Raw genomic sequence first — 20,743 nt, 5'->3', positions numbered from 1 at the left:
CTTGACTATGAGGAAGTGAGTTAGGTCCGTCTAACTCCATAAAAGTAGGAGGTGACTTTTCCGAATCTGCTACCATTGCCGAGGCTCGAGGTATCTAGAGGAAAATCGATCAAGAACTCAGCCAAAGCTTGCCCCTTCTCAGAAATTCTCGGCACATAATTAATGTCAAATTCTCCTAATTGAATGGACCATTTCAAGAGACGTCCAACCCTATCTGGTCTTGCCAAGACCGACTTCAAATGATACTCAGTGATAACTCTGATGGTGTGAGCTTGGAAGTATGGTCATAGTTTCTCAGCAACAAGGATTAGAGCTAGAGCTATTCTCTCAATCTTCAGATATCGTGCTTCGGCATCCAAGAGGGCTCTACTAACAAAGTAGACAGGCTTTTCAATATTCCTCTCATCAATTCGTACTAATACGGCGCTGATGCCATGCTCAGAAGAGGCCAAGTATAACCCTAAAATGTCTCCTTGCTTCGGTGTTGTGAGCACAGGAGGGGAGGAAAAATAATTTTTTAGGTCCTTAAAAGCAATCTCACATTCGTCGGTCCAATCAAAGTGTATATTCTTCCTTAGTAACTTGTACAGAACCTGACACTTATCCGAACTTCTACTAATGAACCTGTTAAGTGCGGCAAGACTCCCAGCCAACCATTGTACCTCTTTCGAAGACCTTGGAGAAGGCATATCAAGAATAGCTTTGATCTAGTCTGGGTTAGCTTTAATTCCATGTTTAGTAACCAGATGTCCTAAGAATTTCCCAGAGGTAACACCGAAGGTACATTTAGCCGGGTTAAGTTTCATCTGATACTTCCTCAGGATCTGGAAAGACGCACGAAGGTGTGCAAGATGATCAGACTTCTGTTTACTTTTGATCAGAAGGTCGTCGACATAGACTTCGACAAAATCACTGATATGATCTTTGAACATCGTTGTGACCAAGCGTTGGTACGTTGCCCCTGCATTCTTTAAACCAAAAGGCATAACCCGATAACAATATGTTCCCTGTGCCGTGATAAAAGTAGTATGCTCTTGATCAGGAGGGTACATGAGTATCTGGTTATAACCCGAAAAGGCGTCACAGAAAGAGAAAATCTCATGTCCTGCAGTGGCATCGACCAACGTGTCAATACGAGGAAGAGGAAAACAATCCTTCTTACAGTGCTTGTTCACATCCATATAACCGATACACGTTCGCCAATTCCCATTCTTTTTCTTGACAGCGACAACGTTAGAGATCCAAGTGGGGTATGTGATCTTTCGTATGTACTTGGCCTTAAGCAATTTATCCACCTCTTTGTCAATAGCCTCAGTATGTTCGGGACCCATCTTTCTGAGTTTCTACTTAACTGGCACGACGTTCGGATCCAAATTGACCTTATGGCAGGACATGGAGGGATCAATTCCAAGCATATCCTCATAACTCCAAGCAAATACATCTCGAAATTCTTGTAAGAAACTTATCAACTCTTCTCTTGTCTTCGGGTCCAACATGGTGCCAATTGAGACAAGTCGAGGTTTGGAACCATCTCCTATGTCTACTTCGTCAACTGGTTCCAATGTTGGTGGAGTCCTCCTCTCATCCGGCCCTATAGAATCTAATGGAATTACATCCAAAGGTGCCAACATTATGTCTTGAGAGGGAGACTTGTTCTGTAATTGCTATTTTGATTTGCAATTAACCTGCCCCATGTTATTGGAGCGCTTCGGAACCATTCTTTAGAAGAGCTGCGTAGCATCGCCTTGAAGCTTGTTGTTCTCCTTTGATCATATCACCACGATATTGCCTTTGTGAGGGAACTTCAAGGTTTGGTGATAAGTTCTTGGAACCGCTTTCAAGCAATGAAGCCAACTCCTACCAAGAATAGCATTATATTGCGTAACTCCCCTGACAATCGCGAAGTTGACATTCAGAGCGACGTCAGCAACTTTGACTGTCAATTCAATCTCTCCTACTGCATCGGCCATGTCACCATTAAATCCATACAAAGAAGATTTCACGGGATGAAGTTCCGTTTCTAGAATCGGCATTTGTTTGAAAGCATGATAGTAAAGTATATCTGCAGAACTCCCAGGGTCGATGAGGATCTTATGCATATCACACCCAACAACTTCTAAGGACAGAACCAATGCATCCGAGTGTGGAAAGAAAACCCTTTTAGCGTCGTCATCAGTGAAAACAACTACAGAGTTGGATTCCTTGGTCGGTTTGGAAGTGACATTGTTAATGATGTGCAAATGCTTTGCCTGTCTTTCCTGGTACCTTTGCCCTCTACTCAACTCTTCAAATGGGCATTTAGAATTTCCCCCAGCGATCGTGTGAATCACTACCTTATCTGTTCTTGTCTTTGCATTGTGTACATTGGTGTCAAGAATTGCGGCAGTATTCTGAATTGGAGTACCCTTATATTCATCTAGTAAACCTCGGTCTACGAGATCCTGAATCCCATGTTTAAGAGACCTACAATTCTTAGTTCCATGACCGGCCTGTTTATGGAACTTACAGTACACGTTAGTATTCCTAGCTTCAATTGCGTCGGGCTTCACCTTTGGAGGGTTCTTTAACATGTTTTTGTTCTTGACGGCGTCGAAGATGTCTTCATAAGGATGAGTTATAGTGGTAAAGTCCCTATCCAACAGGGTTAGTTGCTCACTTCCTGACGTGTCACCAATCTTCTGCCTCTTGGATTTATCTTGATAGGAATTCCTGTCGATTGACTTAGGCTCCGATTGTGGTTCCTCGGACTTCCAATCATCATAATAACTAGCAGAGCTCCTACCAACAGGAGCGGCAGTGACACTAGTTATCACTCTTTTATGAGAAGATTCCCTCTCCAATTGGTCTTCTTCCAGTTCCGCATACTTATCGATCTGAGCCTGCAACTCTGTCATGTTCGTAGGCTTCTTTTTCTTCAAAGACATGTATAGACCAGAAGTGGGATCTAATCCCTTTCTAAAGGCCACAATGGCGAGGGTGTCATCGACGTTGTCAACATGCAATTGAACCTTGTTAAATCTTTTGGTGAAATCCCTAATACGCTAGTCCTTCCGGATCTTCATGTCAAACAGTGCATCAACAGTTTTAATGTAGGGTCGGTTGCAATTGAATTTCGCAATGAAATTAATGGATAGCACATTAAACTCGTGAATGCTGCCCCTGGGCAGCTTCGTGTACCAGATGAGTGCCGAATCTGTTAAACTTGAAGCAAAATACCGGCACAAATAATGATCTTTCTTAGAAAGACCCACCATTGCTTGACGATAACCGAGCACATGAGAGACCGGATCTCCTTTGCCATTAAATTTAGAGAACTTCGGTGATTTATAATCATGAGGGATGTATCAACTCATAACATGCCATGAAAAAGGAGTTCCAATGTCACCCTCGATTGCTAACTGAACAACTGACTCATCTATCTTGGTTGGTTTCGAACCTCGTAGTTCCTCCAATATTTGCGCCTTGAGCTGTGCAAGAGTAGTCGGTTCATGAATTGGAGTTCTCTCGTTGTTGTACCTCGGACCTGGACTCTCATAGTTCTCATCTTGATGATAACGTGGTTCCGATTCCCAAGATCGAGTGGAGGAGTTTGCAAAACTGGATCGGGGAACTGAGGGATTCCGAGGCAATGAAGGTTCCCTTGGAACTGAAAGTCTTCTTCGTATCGAGGGTGACCTTGATAGTTGTGGATTCTGGGAAAACACATTCGGACGTCCATCCCTTGTACCTCGAGAACTAGAATACCAAGAGAAGTTAGTTCCGTGTGAACTCGAGTGTCAGGTTGGATCCAATTTCGGATTATAATCCGAATCTGGTTGGTCGCTATGATACCCAACGAAGTAAGGGATATAAGGCGTAGGGACGTAACCCTCACCATGGTCAAGACTTGGTGGTCGGAACTGCCCCCTCGAGTTTCTATCAGTAGGCAACATTCTTGGAGGTGAACAACCCTCCTGCGTGCGGTAGTAGTCTTGTAAAAAATGCAAACGAGCCTTTTGTCGACCACGTTCGGCCATTACGGCATCCATGATGGCTTGGTTGGTTATGGCAGATTGGGGAGTATCGTTGTTAGGCTCATCTTCTTCACGACCCTGTCCAAAACGACAATCTCCTCTACGTTCAGATTGTCTTTGAGAAGTAACATGTTATTGATCTCGTTATTCCCCTTGTTACTTTGATTCGCATTGGCTCTTGTAGTAACCATGATTTTGAATCAAAGTGAAGAAAAGAATTATTTTTTTAAAAAAAGAACAACAAACCCAAGAAAAATTGGTGGGTAGGAGAATCTAGAACCGAAAAAAAATTGACTAAGAAATCAAATTAATTATGTATAGTTTCCCCACAGACGGCACCAATTGTGTGATGATTTTTCCTAATCTAGAAACACAAATATTTTGTTGATGATCAAAGAATAATGAGAAGTATTAGATCAACAAGAAAAAGAGATGTAGAAGATGATGAGTTGAACCACATTCTTTAATGGCTGCCTACGTATCCTGTGAATAGGAATTAAACTCAAAGCGTAGTTCAACTATTCTATTTATAAGAATAGATGAGGTTTCCCAATTAGTATTTAACTAGGAGACCGTCTCTTATCAAGTCTTATCTAGACTCTTCTAGAAGTTTTAGTTTCCCAAATCAATAAGTCTTCTTTATTGACTTGAACAACAAGGAAACATGTTCATGTTCGGATTTGGAGTTGGAGTTGAGTTGGAGTTCTGAACATGGTAGTTCCAGATTTTGAGTTCCTAGTCAGGAGTTAGCAATCCAAACCTACTACTCCAACCAATTCCGAATCTCCTCTTCTTATTTCACTCCCGAACCTAGGAAGTGAGTTAGTCAGGACCTGGACTTAAAGTGTGTTCTGGTACTTCCTACCCACAATAAGACCATACCCGAGCGTTAAGAAGATTCACGTATCACATATTTATTTGCTAAAATATGTACACACAATATGCACGAAGAAAACTCGTTTTCTCTTCATCTCCCTTTTAGTTTTCTTCCTCCTCTATACTTGCATATTTAAAGTGAATTCCCCATAAAACTAATTAGAACCCCAATTTCAACTGCCACAGTGAGGTGGTGAATGAGTTGTCAGTAAAATTGGATTCTTCAGATGGATTATGTGCGTTGAAAAAGTGTGATTACTGAGAACTGTAGAATCATGTTGATCTGGAGTATTTGAAGATTAAATAGAGTTTTAGGAGGTTTACTTAACTACTTGAAAGTTAAAAGCTGCATCTGTTAAAAGTTCAAGTTTCTTGGAAAAATTTATAGGAAACATGCACAACTACATTGTAAATTTGGATTATCTATGAACCCAACCCATATCTTGTGGAGACCAAAATCTTTCGGATACTCATTGGTGTCCCAATCTTTAGAGTCTTCTTTCCACTTGGGTAAACTAAAGAACACACTCAGGCACCTCTATTTCATTATAAGGTGACATGTGGTTTTGGAAAGGCAATATTAGGAATTTGGGAAAATGCATTGCATTTGCATCAAGAGCATGTGTCGTTAGTGTGTATATATGGCTTTCAACGGAAAGTGCTTCAAGTTTCTATTACTGTAGTGCTTGAAAATGAAGTTAAACTGTTTGGTACTTAAAAAAGAAATGCCATACTTAAAGCTTTTATGATCTGCCTAGCTATATAGTAGGAAAGCTCATGAACAAACATAATGGTACTTGCAATTTGCTACCAAACCAACTCAAACACCTTGGTAGCCTCTGATACGTCGTTTTCTTTTCCAATCATCCTACTGTATATATTTCATTTTACAGTCTATATATATATATATATAGGCCATGGTTTTTTATACCATGGTTTATATCACGCTCCTTTACAAGATGAGTTAAAAACTAATATTTTGTGGATATAATCTACTAACTATAGATAGATGCTTCACAAAAATTCGGCTCATTTAGAAACCTCTAACCTATTTAAAAATTGTTGACAACTTTGAATTTTTTTTAACGGTTCATATTTTTTGATTTTGCAATCATCTTTTGATATTGTTAAACACCATCAAATGAGCTAATATTTTGTGGAGGTGATTTTCATGGTCTGTTGGACTAATCCAAAAAATTAGGTTCTAGTTTGCCTTTGTGAGTGAAGTTGTGGGGCATGGTATAAACCAATGTATGAAAACCATGGTATATTGATATATATATATATATATATATATATATATATGCAATCAAATCTATCTTCAAGGCCATGCAATTAATTAGCAATGTGACAAGGCAAAAATGAGGTTAGGCCTTCATGAAATTATTTTCCAAATTATCAACTCCTCTTCATAACTTTCCGAGTTCATAGAAAGAATTTGTGACTTGTGAGATCAAGGTTGAAAGGAAGGAGGTGGAATGGGATGGTGGGGGGCTTGGGGCAAGTCGTTGGTATCTAGCATACGCCCTAATCAGTTTGCAAAGCAACAATTTTCAGGATGAATTATTACATTATATTTGATAATGGGGAAAGCTAATGATAAATGTGATATATGGTCTCAGTCACTACAAAAGAAACCACTTTACCCGACTGCCAAAGGTATTACCCGATAGACCAAAACTGCCGCAAGACCGTCGAAAACGCTTGGTTGGCAGTGGCCGTCGGTGTTGACTCTAAGAAGAAATACCCACTCCTAAATAATAAATGTTGCGGACAAAAGAAGACCATATAGCAAAGTTTCCCCAACTAGATCTCGCAAGTCCTCTGTTGAGTTCACTCCTTGAAAACATGAGAGTGAGACCCCAAGGGAAACCTCTGAAAAAATGCCTAGCGCAGGAGTTGTAAAGGCCGAGCCAGGAGTTTTTCCCCACGTTGTAGACAGGAGGGTACTTAGCCTACTATTACTGCTGCTATCATCGATACTTCACCTGTAAACTAGGACTGGGATTCCGGCTTTGACAATTCAGCCTACGACGTTGATCGTGGGTATCTCTTCGTTAAGTGCATCATAATCCAGGATGCTGCATACATGTTAAGAAAGAATTAAACAATTATTCACTTCACTTAAGATATGGATCCAAGAAATCCCAGGAGAAAATAATACTTGTACAATGTACATTTAATGCTATGTTTTCTTCTGCTTCAACACAAGATCTAGTTAGCTTATTTGATGTTTCACTGGTGGTGTTGCTATTAAACCCATTCTACAGTGTTTTGCAACTTTTTTTTTTTCAAATTGGAATGACGTTCTTGTTGGTTTTGTCGCAAGATCGAGGTATTTTGCTATATAGGTGGCAATTCTCAAAGGGTCCATCGAGGTATTTAATATAAATATGCAGAGGCACCATAGCATTGAGTAACATTAAGCAGCTGAAGAAATGTAAAAAGTTCTACCAACTGGTCAACAACATAGTATTGAAGGCCCAAGCAGGCATCGACGCATCGTCCGGTTCTGAACAGGCAGTTGTATGATAGTTCAGCAAATGATGCAGTAACATATCACTAAAGACGTAAAAGAAATACATGCAGCAGCTAGTGTATTCTGGCTAAGTCAAAATTGATTACAAACAGAAACACACAAGTTGGAAAATAGTGTGGTGGAACCTTCAGAAAGTAACATTACATGGAAGTCCTCCCTACCCTAAGGGGAGAACCCTGTTTCTTTTTCTTTCAAACAAATTGACCCCAAGGGAAGAAGCTTGTTTCTTTTTCTTCCAAACAAATTGACCAATTCATTTCAACTGAGTAGCCCACTCTCCACAGTAGGGTCCAACTTAGTAAGGATGGTGTCTGTTCTTTTTGAGAGTTTTCTGAGACTTCATAACTAGTGCATTCGAAATCCAGGACTGGTTTACTTCAGAAGTTTCATCAGACAACCAGCAACATAACCGACCATCTTCACCTCCAGTCCATCCAAAAATGCCTTGGTTGGGGGCATGCCCACCATTCAAGCATGACATGGGCAGCACACTCCTCACAACCCCCAAATGGCCACCCTCAAGAATAGCTTCTGGAGACCCTATTGCTCCAGTTCCCCTGTAATCTACAGGAAAATAGCCTAAATTGCCAGCATTAGTGCCACCAATCACCCATAATCGACCATCTGCTCCCGAATAGTGGCAATCAACAAAATAATCAACCTGTGAAACATAATAGCATGCTAAAGTTCAGTAATAGAAGTACATCAAACAGCAGACTGAAGAGACAAGTGCATAATGTGCCAATGCCATGAAAACGTATTAAGGAGGAAGATGATGTATCTTTTTCTCTTTGTATTGGTCCAAGGACTACATGTGCAATTCCAAACCACAAATAGTCCTTAGCCCAATCATATCCATGAAATATCTATAACCTGATCATACACATAATATTTACCAAATGACTCCCTTGCCTGTACTATCTATCTACTTCACGCGATGATGCAAAAAACATTGGCATACATTGGTGTCTCTGGAAATCCCCTATGTCACACCATGTGAAACACTTATCTTGGACACTAAAAATGTTTTTGTCCGTTCATAATATGGTATTATCACTGGTCCAGTTTGAAAGATTTAGGTGAAAACTGTTGTCCACACACAGTTATGGCATAAAGAATACTAAACTTTCTCTTCCTGCCACATATGCCAGTCTCTTCTCACCATATGTTGAAATCTGCTCTTTTGCTCCCATTGTTATTCACCCTTTACATTTGCATTTGTATTACTTCTGACAACCCCAAATATGCAAAATATTTGGTAATCATGATGTAAATCTCACGTGTATCTTGGTTATTTCACTTATTTGGAAGTGAAGATAGTGAAATGCACGCATCAAGCATCATTCAAGTATTATTGGAGCCATACTAGCTTACATGATCAAGTGTCCAGCTATCAGAAGCCAGTGTACGAGCATCCTGGAAGTCTGCTTGGTTTCGTCCATCCTTCCAGTCCCAAATACTGCATAGCAGAATACAAAAGAATGTCAAAGAAAAACTTTAGTTTGAAATGAAGCAAAGAATTTTTATCCCCAAAAAAGTTCGGAAAGAAAATAAAGGTCAAAAGCCCAAAGAAAAGCAGCACAAAAAGCCTACAAGCTCCTCTTTCCTAGCATTCTAGCAATACAAGGTTTTGAAGTGTAATAGTGTAATCCAGTAAGTAATTTTCTTTTTTTACGAAATTTAGCCTTGCTTGCCATGATTGTGAGAAAGTGTGGGAAAATCGGAAACGGCCAAGAAAAGACCGAGCAAGCCATAATTCAGTGCCTGTCAACTTGTTGAAGTGTTTTCACTTTGACATTTAAAGAAAAGAGCACGCTAAGTTCTTTGTCCACTTACATGTATTGAGTCACATTTGAAAGTTGAAACTACTCTCCCATAAATATCATATTTCTTGAAATAAAAAATATATATTCCTATTTCCTAATGATGTAGAAGGACTTTAATGACATCTATTCCTTTCTTAGGAAAATGATGTTTTACTTAGTTATGTACCATAGCAAAAGGAAAATAAACCCAGTTTTTAGTAGAAATTTCATGAAGTAGGAGCCTAGAAGGGAATTATTTATTACCCTCAGCAGCAATTTTATTGGAAAAATTACACAGCTAGAGCATGAGCACTTTAGATGGAAGATTTTCCACGAAAGTTTTTTCAAGGTAGTGATAAACTGATAACTACCTTATGTGCTTCTATTTCCTTAAGATTCTCCGAAAAGCCACATGATAGCAGAAGCAAGAACAACTCAAGGAAGTACAAGGAAGAGATGTTGATTTAATAACCGGCTGGGAGGGGGCATATAACCAACAAAGGTGCTTAGATCTTTAAACAAACCTTAAACTTTCAATGTGGGTCAAACACCAAAGTTTATTACTCATCTCTCCACAGAATCCAATTCTTCCAATAGAAGTTCCAACATTCATAACCTACAAAAATGTAAGAACACCCAAGTTTATATTTAGTATTAAAGAAAATTGATTACAGGAACTATGAAGACTGTCCTAGAAAAATGAAAAATTCTGGAGTAAACTTTGATTTTCTACCAGGGAATAACTTAAACTGCAATTTATTTCTTAGAAAGATAGATTTTAACCAAGCAGTTTATCAGATAAAATGTTATCAAGTTTAAAATTTTCCAACTAGAAAAGCAAAACACATAACAATCAACAGGAAAAAAAGAAATTGACAAAGTAGCCAGATTCAACCACTCAGCTCAGCATGAATAACAACGTTTGGTGCTTCAACTGTCAACATAGATAGTGTAGGCCTTTCCCCATATAAAATTAGGTCAATCATCTCAGAAGGATCTGGTTCCAAGTATTTCATGGTTTTCTCAAATCCCGTATTGAACGTAAGGACATTGTAAACTTTTAACTTCTTTTTCCCTTCTCTTTTTCTGATCGATTCTAAAGATTAACCAGGATCCTGGAAAGATCAGACACTCACCTTTTCAGAGTACATGTGCCTCAAACCACATTATCTAAATAATCTCAGCAATCAAGACAGATATTTTTTGAATATACATGGTGTACACATTAACACATATCGAAGTAATATACAAGATTGGTTGGACTCTAGCATTAACAAGGAATCCTTTTTCTCTTTATTATGATTGCATTATTACAGAAACCATTGTTCCAAATTCGTGTTGGAGACATTTATTCTTGGATAGTTCTACATCACCTATCACCAATCACAACGGACCACAATTACACGTAAAAGATGTTTCATAATCACCCAAACTAAACCACATTAATGAAGCAACTACCATACCATATCTATAAGCTACTCTTAGATCTTGAAAGCAATATATAACAGACCCGAACTTACAGATTCCAGATGATCATCATCATTTATATTGCCTTCTGTGTCAAAGGTACATATCAACCCGTCAACTGAAGCAGAAAAAAGCTTGTTTCTATGATCAGGGCAAAACTGGACCTAGTATTTAATCAGGAAACCAGAATAAGAGTTAGGTTACAGAAAATCAGATTGTTGTGCGACAATACACTGACCTAATGCATGATAAGAACACATTCACATAATTGTACCGGCAGCTTTTGTCTCAAATCTCAAACCAGGAATATTAAACAATTTCTGTCCTTTATATCTGTCCATGGTGAATACGTTAAGTCGTTAACCATACCCTCATTTTATGCTCTTTCTCTAGGAAGGTATGGAGCGCAATTATTCTGATGTCCAGGGGGGTGCATCGGGTATGTCCAAGTTCCATGAAGTTGCTTCCAGCCTCTTGGATTTACATGTTCACTGACCAATGGATAAATTACCGCCCCAAATTGATTAACTCTAAGAGTTATGAAGCGTTCTATATCCACAGTTCACACACTTCAACAAGATCCCTAGTTTGCAAAACCAAGGGAACAACATGACCAAATATAAGAACTGTATAGTTTCTAGTCTCTCTACCCTACTGATGCAAGTAATCGCCAGACAGACATATACTTTTATCAATACAAAAGAGAAAATAAGACACACCTGAGTAACATCATCCACATGAGATTCCTCCAAGCAAGCTACCTGTTTACCATTCCTCCAATCCCAAAAAAGTACCTGCAAGAAACTAATAATAATAAGTTGACACATACTTGTAGGGGGTGGTTATATGAACTCCACTTAAAGTGACTCCAAAAAAACTCCACCACTAAATACAATGAATTAAAAGCTAATTTTTTGTGGAGATGTTCTCCACACAATAGAGATCATCCTTACAAAAATCAATTCATTTGAAGATGTACATCCTCGTCAAAAATCGTTTATAATGTTTTCAAATTATCCAACGGCCCATATTTGTTTAATTTCGGTATAACTTTTGACAAGGTTAAACATATTCAATTGAGCTGAATTTTTGTGGGGGCGTTCTTCATCATGTTATGTATATCTCCACAGAAAATTAGCTCTCAATTCAGCTTATAAGTCCACTATTAGGAGTGGAGTAACTTTGGAGTCACTATAAGGTGGAGTTCGTATAACCATCCCCATACTTGTAAGCTTAAACAGCCATTTTCATACAAGAAGTTAACCACAACAGTCCCTCAAATAACTAAAATTAGTAAGCATCACTACCTCAGTTTTACATCCAGCTGCAAGAAGATTATCCGATGCTCCACCAAATGAAAAGCTAAATACTTCTTGCATGGAACCCGCATTAAACAATGATACCTAAGATTCATCAAACAATAAAACCTAAATAAACAACCATGAACGCCAAAGGGGCAGTATCTGAAACTCAAATCTCTAAAATTGCTTTCACGGTCCCACATCAGTCCAAGAAAGGAGGGGCACTCTTAAATCTCAATATTTCAAATAAAAAAGTAGTCTTTAACCAACTTATACATCAAAAAAGAGGAAAGGGTACCTGATTGAAGGTTCTAGTATCCCAAGTTTTAACAGTACCATCAGAAGAACAAGAGTGAAGAACAAAAGGTGATGCAGCAGAAGAGAAAGAAATATGATTAATAGGTGCAGCATGAGCATCTTTACACTGTCCAATATACTGTCCAGTTACTGGTGAATAAAACTTTATCGCATTTGTTGATAATGATACTGCTAGTGTTGAACTTTCCTGGCTTTCAATACACAACAACAACAAAGTCATCACTCACTAGAGAAAAAAACAAAAAAAGAGTGGGCAGACTAATTAATATAAGTGGGAAAGAAAAAGGTGCTTACTTGGAAACGATTTGAAAGACGTAGTCTTCACCGAAGTTGGTTTGTATTGAGTTTTTTAGACCAAAGCGTTTTAATGATGAAGAAGTTGTTGACGTTTCTACCTCCATGTCCATTGCTGCATCCATTTTTCTTCTCTGTCAAAGGGTTTTTGGGATTTATCATTTTTTTTTTCTTTTCTGTGATAGTTTTTTTACTTTCCATGGAAAATTTCTATCCATAGGAAATTTTTAGCATATGGATTTGGGTGTGATTATACAGTTTTGCCACAGGAAACTTTTCCATGGGAACAAGTTTTCCTGTTCCAAAAAAAGTTTGATGTTACTTTGTTAGATTCTCCTTCTTTCTTTTTTTTTTTTTTTTTTTTTTTTTTCGATAATACCTTATATATATATATATCATTAAACTTAAACCGATACCGGCAAAACATTGTAGTTCAGGAGGCACTGTGGGAGGTGACACACTTGCTGCTGGTAGTATGCCCATTTTGCCAACAAGTGTGCCTCTCCATTGTCTTTTCTGCTTAACCACTTAAATTTACAAAAAGATAAGGGAGAACTTAATCTAAGCACATAATCTCTCAGGCTCTCATGCTGCCAAGAGTATTCTTGCCTATTAAGAGCCTTGATGCTTGCTGTACAGTCTCCCTCTACCAAAAGCTCAGTCCATCCTAAAGTTAGTGCTAACGCTCATGACTACCTCGGTTCCACCATCTCACTTTCCTCTGGCGATGGGCTTGTACCTTCTAGTGCCAGCTCCCACTATCATCCCTTCACTGTTCCAAGCAATTGCTCCTGCTGCCGCCTTTCCAGTTGTTGCCTGAAAAGAGGCATCAAACCTAATATTAATACACTCATTAGGTATAACAAAGAACTTAGAATCAAAATCAAGGTTAGCATCAGGGAGATCATGAGCAGTAGAAGCTTTGTGGTCGAGGTGGCATGCAGCTAAGCTCGCATAACATTGTTCTGCCTCCAAAACACTTCTTCTGATTATCCTCTCCCTGTTAGGTTGTCTATGCTCGAACTTGGCTTCATTTCTGGCTTTCCAGATGTTATAAAGAAGATAGCATGCTTGTACCCCAGCTTGGGATTCTTGCTGCCTTCTGCTATTGCTCCATCTTAGGAACTTATAAACCCAATCTCTGACCCCATTCCTCCCATGAACCTCCATTCTCAGGCCCAAGCTTGATGTGAACCACAGGGCCCTAGACCAATCGCATTCAAAGAACAGATGGGTGTCATTTTCCAAGAGAGTTTCACAGAGAGGGCAGGAGAAATCTCCCAGCATATGCCTAGATGCCAGCCTATCCCCCATTGGTAAAGCCTCCATATAGACCTTCCAAAGGAACAACAGGATATTTGCTGGCAATCTGGTTCTCCAGAGAAGCTTAACTGCCTTGGTGTTAAAGCTGGAACTCTGCCCTACAGTTTTATCTTTGGTAAGATACTTGTAGGCAGATTTCACAGTGAACTTGCCAGACTTTTCTACTCCCCAGACCATTTTGTCCTTCCCCAAACCCAAAGGTCTGATCACCACTTCTTTGATTCTGTTAGCAAGGATAGGGGGAATAAGGCTGTGATTTTAGCCTCATCCCACCCAGTCCTATCCACTTTGAAGAGCTCATTCACATGGAGGTCAGTTAGCCTGGAGTCCTCCACTCCTAGCTCTCTTAGAGTTTTTGGGATTTCATTACTAACAACCCAAGGGTCATCCAAAATAGAGATGGAGTGTCCATTGTGGATCCCCCATATCAGCCCCCCACTAATAAAATTGAAAGTTTTGTGTATGCCTTTCCAAAAGAAAGAGGCATACTTAGGGGCCTTCCAAACATCCCCAATCCAATTTTTGCCATAGATGTTGGCAAGGGTTTTAGTCCATACAGAGTTAATATCCATAGCTGCTTTCCAAGGAAGTTTTGCTAGCATAGCTAGGTTCATATCCCTCATCTTTCTGAATCCCAACCCTCCAACAGATTTGGGTGTACACAAGTTATCCCACCCTATGGTGTGGACACTTTTCGACTCCTCAGTTCCATGCCAGAAGAAGTCTCTACAAGCTTTATCTATCTTGTTACAGGTAGATACAGGGAGCATATAAGTAGCCATGGCATACAGGGGTGTGGCCTGTATCACAGACTGGATCATGGTAGCCCTTCCAGCCTGTGATAGCACCTTAGCTTTCCACCCCTTAATCTTATTGTGTATTTTGTTAACTAAATATTCAAAGTCCTCTGCCTTCTTATGGGAAAGCATAATGGGGATACCCAGATATTTATCCTTGGGGTCAAACAACCTCATTTTCCAGAACTTTTTCAGCTTGAGTTTGTTTATGAACTTGATATTTCTGCTGCAAAACATGCTGGACTTATCAAAATTTATGAGCTGTCCTGAGGCAGCACAATATTCTTGAAGAATCCTTTTGAGATGCCCCCCCTCCTCTAGGTTTCCTCTAGTGAACAAGATGAGGTCATCCGCATAGAGGAGATGAGAGATAAGGGGGAGGCTCTTCTTATCTTGATCCCATGGATATGTTCTTCAGCCTCAGCTCTAGCAATCATCCTAGAGAGGGCTTCAGACATGATGATAAACAGATAGGGAGACAGGGGGTCTCCTTGTCTAAGGCCTCTCTCAGGAGTAATCTTGTCCAAAGGGTGCCATTCAAGAAGACTCACGAAAGACACTGATGGATAGGCACTGTTGGATCATATTCCTCCAGGATAGATTAAAACCCAGTCTCTCAAAAATATTGTCTACCAAGGACCATTCCACCCTATCATATGCTTTTGCCATATCCAATTTTAAAGCTATCCACCCATGCCTTTTATTTTTCATGTGTTTCATGTGATGAAACAGTTCACAGGCCAGTCCAGTATTATCCCCTATATTTCTTCCCTTAATGAAAGCCCCTTGGAAGGGGGAAACAATCTTATTCAAATGGCACTTCAGCCTATTGGCTAAAATCTTGGAGATCACTTTGTAGCAAAAGTTGCACAAACTGATAGGCCTAAAGTTTGCCACAGTCTCAGGGTTACCAGTCTTGGGAATGAGAGCAATGTAAGTTTCATTAAAGGTAGGGTTTAGGACCCCATTAAGGAAGAAGTCCCTTACAAAGGCTACAATGCTCTTGCCCACAATATCCCAAGTGTTTTGGTAAAAACAACCTTGAAACCCATCAGGGCCAGGAGCTTTAAGGCTCCCCATCTTCTTCACCACTCTCCAAATATCCTCAGAGGTGGGAACAGCAATGAGAGTATCATTCTCCCTATCAGAGATACAAGGATGAAAGAGACTGAGGATATTCTCATTAACTTGAGGGTGATCAGAGCTGAACAGAGTTTTAAAGTATGAGTTGATAGTGGTTCCCACTTCAGCTCTACCCTCACTCCAGCCACCCCCTTCCTTTTGGAGCCTCTCCACATTATTCTTCCTTCTTATATATATGGTTGAGAGATGGAAGAATCTAGTATTCCTCCCACCATCTTTCAACCAATGATTGGTGGATTTTTGTTTCCAGAAACTCTCCTCCTTAGCCAACCATTCAAACAACTCAGATTTTAAGACCTTAGCTCTTTCATAATTGGCTAAAGAGAAGGGTTTCTGTAAGACATGATCCAACTCCTTATTTACTTTATTAATATTTGTGAAAATATTTCCAAACACCTTTTTATTCCATATAGTAAGGTGTTGTTGAGTTATTTTATGTTTAAGGATGACCTCAACATCAGATAACCCATGGGTAATAGAATTCCAAGCAGTAGCAATCACAGACATACAGGACGGATCAGATAACCACATGTTATAGAACCTAAAAGGTTTTTCATATTTCATATTAACATCAGCAATAGTAATTAAGTTAATCATAAGACATAGATGATCAGATGTGGCATTAACTACATTAGTGACTTTCATATTAGGAAACTGGAGAATCCAATCCTCCGAGGCCAAGGCTCTGTCAAGCCTTTCAATAATATGGTCATGAGGTCTTCTATTATTACTCCATGTAAACTTAGGGCCTTTGAAACCTAAGTCAAACAGACCAAGGTCGTTAATGAGATCATTGAACTCAGCCATGCTTCTACTAATAAGATTATTACCTCCTATCTTTTCATCTAGGGAAGTAATAGCATTGAAATCCCCAAAGAGACACCAAGGTCCAGGGATCAAGTTGGCAACTTCCTTGAGCTCATTCCAAACTCTATGCCTATTACTGGCAACCGGTTCGCCATACACAAAGGAAAAAAACCAGGTATTATTACAATGATAGTTGCTAATTTTACCTGTCACTTGGTTATTTGAAGCTCCCAAAATTTCCAGATCCACCCCATCTTTCCATAGCACAGCTAGCCCCCCACTGCGACCCAAAGCTGGAACACTAAAGCAACAACTATACTTAACCATCCTACTGATCTTCTGTATCCTATCACATCCCACTTCTGTTTCAGACAAACAGACTATATTAGGGTCAAACTTACCTATTAAGTCCTTTAGATTTTGAATTGCCGTGGAAGAACTAATTCCCCGGCAATTCCAGGCTTGTATCATGGTTGATGAGGCAGCTGTTGTAGGACAGCTACCGCAAACCCTGGAGGAGATATCAGACCCCCACTGCTTTCAGACTTATCCCCACCCAGTTTAGCTTTCTCATACTCACTGGGAATCTTATCAGGACTCTTGGAGACAAAAGAACTCTCCCCTGTACTATGGTGCTTCCCTTTGAAAGTGCATCTTCTCTTAACTAACGAGTCATCCACTGCTAAAGGTTGAGGTTGCTTGAACAAGGAGATACTATCATCTGACTCATATCCTCCTTCTTCAAAACTCCCTTGCACAAGATCCACTGGAGCAAAATCTAAAGCTACTTCCTCTTGCGTTGTCACATTCTGAACTTCCGAGTTTGGGACCCTCTCTTCAGAGTATAAATCCTCTCCCCATTCTGTGAAGGCATCCGAAGGAATTTGTTCTTCTGGAATACTATGGTCTGAGAGATCAGAAGGCATGTTGGGGTTGAGAGACCGGCTTGAGGTGGAGGGATCCATTGACGCCCCAGTATCGCTAGAGATATCAATCACTGGAGCCTCTTCAAGGATTAACAAATGCCCTAGGCCTTGTTCCCTAAGCGCATCAGCCTCCCTCTTAGCTTTCTTAGATTGATTTACCACCATTTTCAAACAATACCTTTCCCATTCTGCATCATCCATGGTAGTTTGTTTATCGTTAGATCTAGCAGCAAGAGATCTCTTTTTACCTATCCTTACCTCTTGGCCATCACCATCAAGCTTTCTAACTACCCCTTTTCTCTTACCTCGAGATACCACCGTTTTAAAACCCCTTCCACGTGTAGGTAAGCCTGTGAACTTGAAACAAGCGCTCTCTCTTCCAGCTGGTGAGGTGGATTGGTGAGATACATCAGGCTTGATGTTCTCAAGATTATGAATGATGGTTTCGGACAAAAGAGAGAGAGAGGTCGGCGTAGGCTGATCATCCACAGGAGATGTTCCTATTCCCAAAGACTCATCTTTTAAAGCTAGCTCTCTTAGGCCTCCAGCTGTGGTTTCTCGAAGAACCATCCTATTCTCTTGTTTCTGATTGCAAGCCTCTGTTTCTAATTCCTTTCCTTGGTCCATATCCATCATAACCGAACTTGGGCTCCAGATCACCAAGGCCTCACAAGACTCATCTGATCGCAGATCTGGGTCCAGCGTACCAGCTTTGGCCCCTGAACCATGGGCCTTTTCCAACTTAGTCATATCCAGGTCCAAACCCCTATTAGATGCATTGCCCAGCTCAGCCTCCCCAACGGTCACTGATTCTGTGATCATCCAGACTGATGTATCCGTTCTGTGCTCTGTCAGACCCTCTGAAATTACCTCTGTACCCTTTGACCTGACCGCCACACTCGCCGCTACCTGAGCATCCTTCAGTGGTGGTGACCATATCCCGTCTCCCTTCCATAGCTTCTTTCCAGGTGGGTTCCTGTTCCTAGCTGGAATCTGATCCATCCTAGGTTTTTGAGGAGGACCCGAAAAAGTAATCGAGGCTGGGATTGGCACAGCATCGCCATTGTAGAATACATTTGCTCTTAGACCAAAAGAGAAATTGTTTTTTTATATCTCTGGGAGAGCCTCCCAGCTTCCTCATCTCCAAGCTATGTTTTTCTCTGATACTACAGTAATGTATATCATGCCCAATACATCCACAAAAATAGCAAAAGATTTCTAGCTTTTCATATTTGAAGGAGACAGAAATTACTTCTCCCAATTCCGTGCTTAACTCTATGCCTTTGAGCAATTCTTTGATGTCCATGCGCACTCTCACCCTTGCAACTGGGTTTTTGAAGGCTGATGAACAATGAAGATCCATCCCCTTGACTTTGCCCAGAGTTGAACCCACTGTGTGCACATTTTTCTCATTTATGCGATCTCTTGGGAGGCCAAAGATCTGCACCCAGAAGTCCACTCTATCAAACCTCCTATCTTCTCCCATGATACCCAAATCAACTCCTTTCTTAATGGAGAGGATAAATCCTTGGATCACCCAAGGTCCATTTTGTCTGACATGCTGATATTCTTCTACCTCAGCAAAGACCATTTTATAGAGTCCTTTTGAAATAACTTCTATCTTGGTCTCTCCCTTGATTTGCCAGCATATATGCACTTCTTCTGCAAAGTCTTGTAGTGATATATGTTTTCCTCCATATAGCTTCCCCACCAAGGTTGTGTGTCCTGTGTGGTCTTCTCTGGGGTTTTTGCATCCAATCTTCACCACATGTTTTTCCTTAGAGCAAAATAAATTTTTCATGTCAGCTTGGAGTTTCTCTATTCTGACCCTTGAGAGGTCTCCTTGCTCATCTTCCCCTTCTACGGTTCTATCAGTCGATGCCATCTAACTGACTCAGAGAGTAGGATGTAGCCTGATTATCCTACCTAACTTACACTGGAAGCCGGGGGAGAGGGGAGGGGGGGAGAGATGAAAGGTAAAGGATGTACCAAAACTGCTTAGATTATCAAAATCAAGGTTTACAGAGTAACTGGGACAGCAAGCAAGAAACTTATCCTTATCCTTTTTGATAACTAGCTACTTAGACCCCAAAAGAAAAACCAGATCAGGTTAATCAGGAAAAGCAACAAAAACTAAACAGCATAAACTATAAGCAGTAAAGATTTGAATTTTGAAGGTGAAAAAGAGGGGGAAAGAAGTTGGTATGAGCTGCTTTGAGCCGCAGTAGAGCTTTTCATAATCTGGTATATATGAACCATTCCTAAAATTCTCCTTTTTTTAGTCCAAAGAATAGGCGTCTTTTTGATGATGAGATGTTGTATTTTTTTTTCGGAAAAGAGTAATAGGTCCAACATTGGCCATAACTCATGAGCCTCCCTACAAAAATCCTAGAAATCCAGCTGAACTTAAACTCAAAGAGGTGTTCTAATCGTAGTACAAAATATCCTGATATATTGCGATATTTGGAGATATTTATCTAGATTTCAGAAAAAGATATATAAATATCACGATATGTTTAGAAATATATACAACTATAAATATCAGTGATATTTTGATAATATTTACGATATTTATGATATTTGAAGATATTTAGTGATATTTTGTGTATATAACAATTTTATTTAATATTTACCATTATATTTCAAATAAATATAAATAATATATCATATTATATCAATAAATATCTACGATATTTATTGATATTTTAGATATATCTACGATATTTGCATGTGAAACAATATCAAATATCCTCAAAGAGGAGGATATATTCACGATACATATCTAGAAATTGAATATCAATAAATACTTATATCCTGATATTTTGTAGTATGGTTCTAATTATGCTTTTTTTTTGCTTCTCCCGAACATATAAAAGCTAAAAGGCCTATCATAATATCAAAATTCTAAGAAAATACAAGATTTGGATTGATTCCAAATGATTATTAGCTTCAAAATTCTAAGAAAATACAAGATTTGGATTGATTCCAAATGATTATTAGCTGGATATAACCTGAAACTGAATCAATTTTGGGGTTAAAGTCATGCCAGTAACCAGCTTAGTCCCTAACCTATACCAATCTCGTTTCTAATCACTTCTAATCACTATGTCTAAAAGATAACTCCTGTAACATCT

General features: G+C 39.5%; 2 protein-coding genes across 2 annotated transcripts; both read right to left on the bottom strand.

Annotated features, from left to right (window-relative positions):
- Nucleotides 1-1,769: 1,769 nt before the first annotated feature.
- On the bottom strand, nt 1,770-2,894 carry LOC147498907 (uncharacterized). The gene has a single exon (XM_086563370.1). It carries the CDS (start codon nt 2,892-2,894, stop codon nt 1,770-1,772), a length of 1,125 nt encoding a protein of 374 aa, XP_086419496.1.
- A 4,539-nt stretch (nt 2,895-7,433) lies between these two features.
- Nucleotides 7,434-12,844, bottom strand: LOC147498906 (Transducin/WD40 repeat-like superfamily protein). The gene is made up of 8 exons (XM_086560757.1): nt 12,614-12,844; nt 12,300-12,510; nt 12,008-12,103; nt 11,420-11,494; nt 10,754-10,864; nt 9,758-9,849; nt 8,803-8,887; nt 7,434-8,089 (listed from the first exon to the last, which is right to left on the bottom strand). The coding sequence occupies exons 1-8, from the start codon at nt 12,736-12,738 to the stop codon at nt 7,724-7,726; spliced, it is 1,161 nt and encodes a 386-aa protein (XP_086416883.1). The 5' UTR covers nt 12,739-12,844; the 3' UTR covers nt 7,434-7,723.
- Nucleotides 12,845-20,743: the final 7,899 nt, after the last annotated feature.

Source organism: Coptis chinensis, chromosome 5, assembly GCF_015680905.1.
Source record: "Coptis chinensis isolate HL-2020 chromosome 5, ASM1568090v1, whole genome shotgun sequence".
NCBI lineage: Eukaryota > Viridiplantae > Streptophyta > Magnoliopsida > Ranunculales > Ranunculaceae > Coptis > Coptis chinensis.
The sequence above is the reverse complement of the archived record's forward strand: the minus strand, read 5'-3'. Positions and strand labels throughout refer to the sequence as shown.

Coding starts and splice junctions, on each gene's coding strand:
- LOC147498907 (XM_086563370.1), bottom strand. CDS start 2,894: ATGACAGAGTTGCAGGCTCAGATCGATAAGTATGCGGAACTGGAAGAA.
- LOC147498906 (XM_086560757.1), bottom strand. CDS start 12,738: ATGGATGCAGCAATGGACATGGAGGTAGAAACGTCAACAACTTCTTCA. Junction 12,511..12,613: donor GTCTTTCAAATCGTTTCCAA/GTAAGCACCTTT, acceptor GTGTATTGAAAG/CCAGGAAAGTTCAACACTAG. Junction 12,104..12,299: donor ATACTAGAACCTTCAATCAG/GTACCCTTTCCT, acceptor GATGAATCTTAG/GTATCATTGTTTAATGCGGG.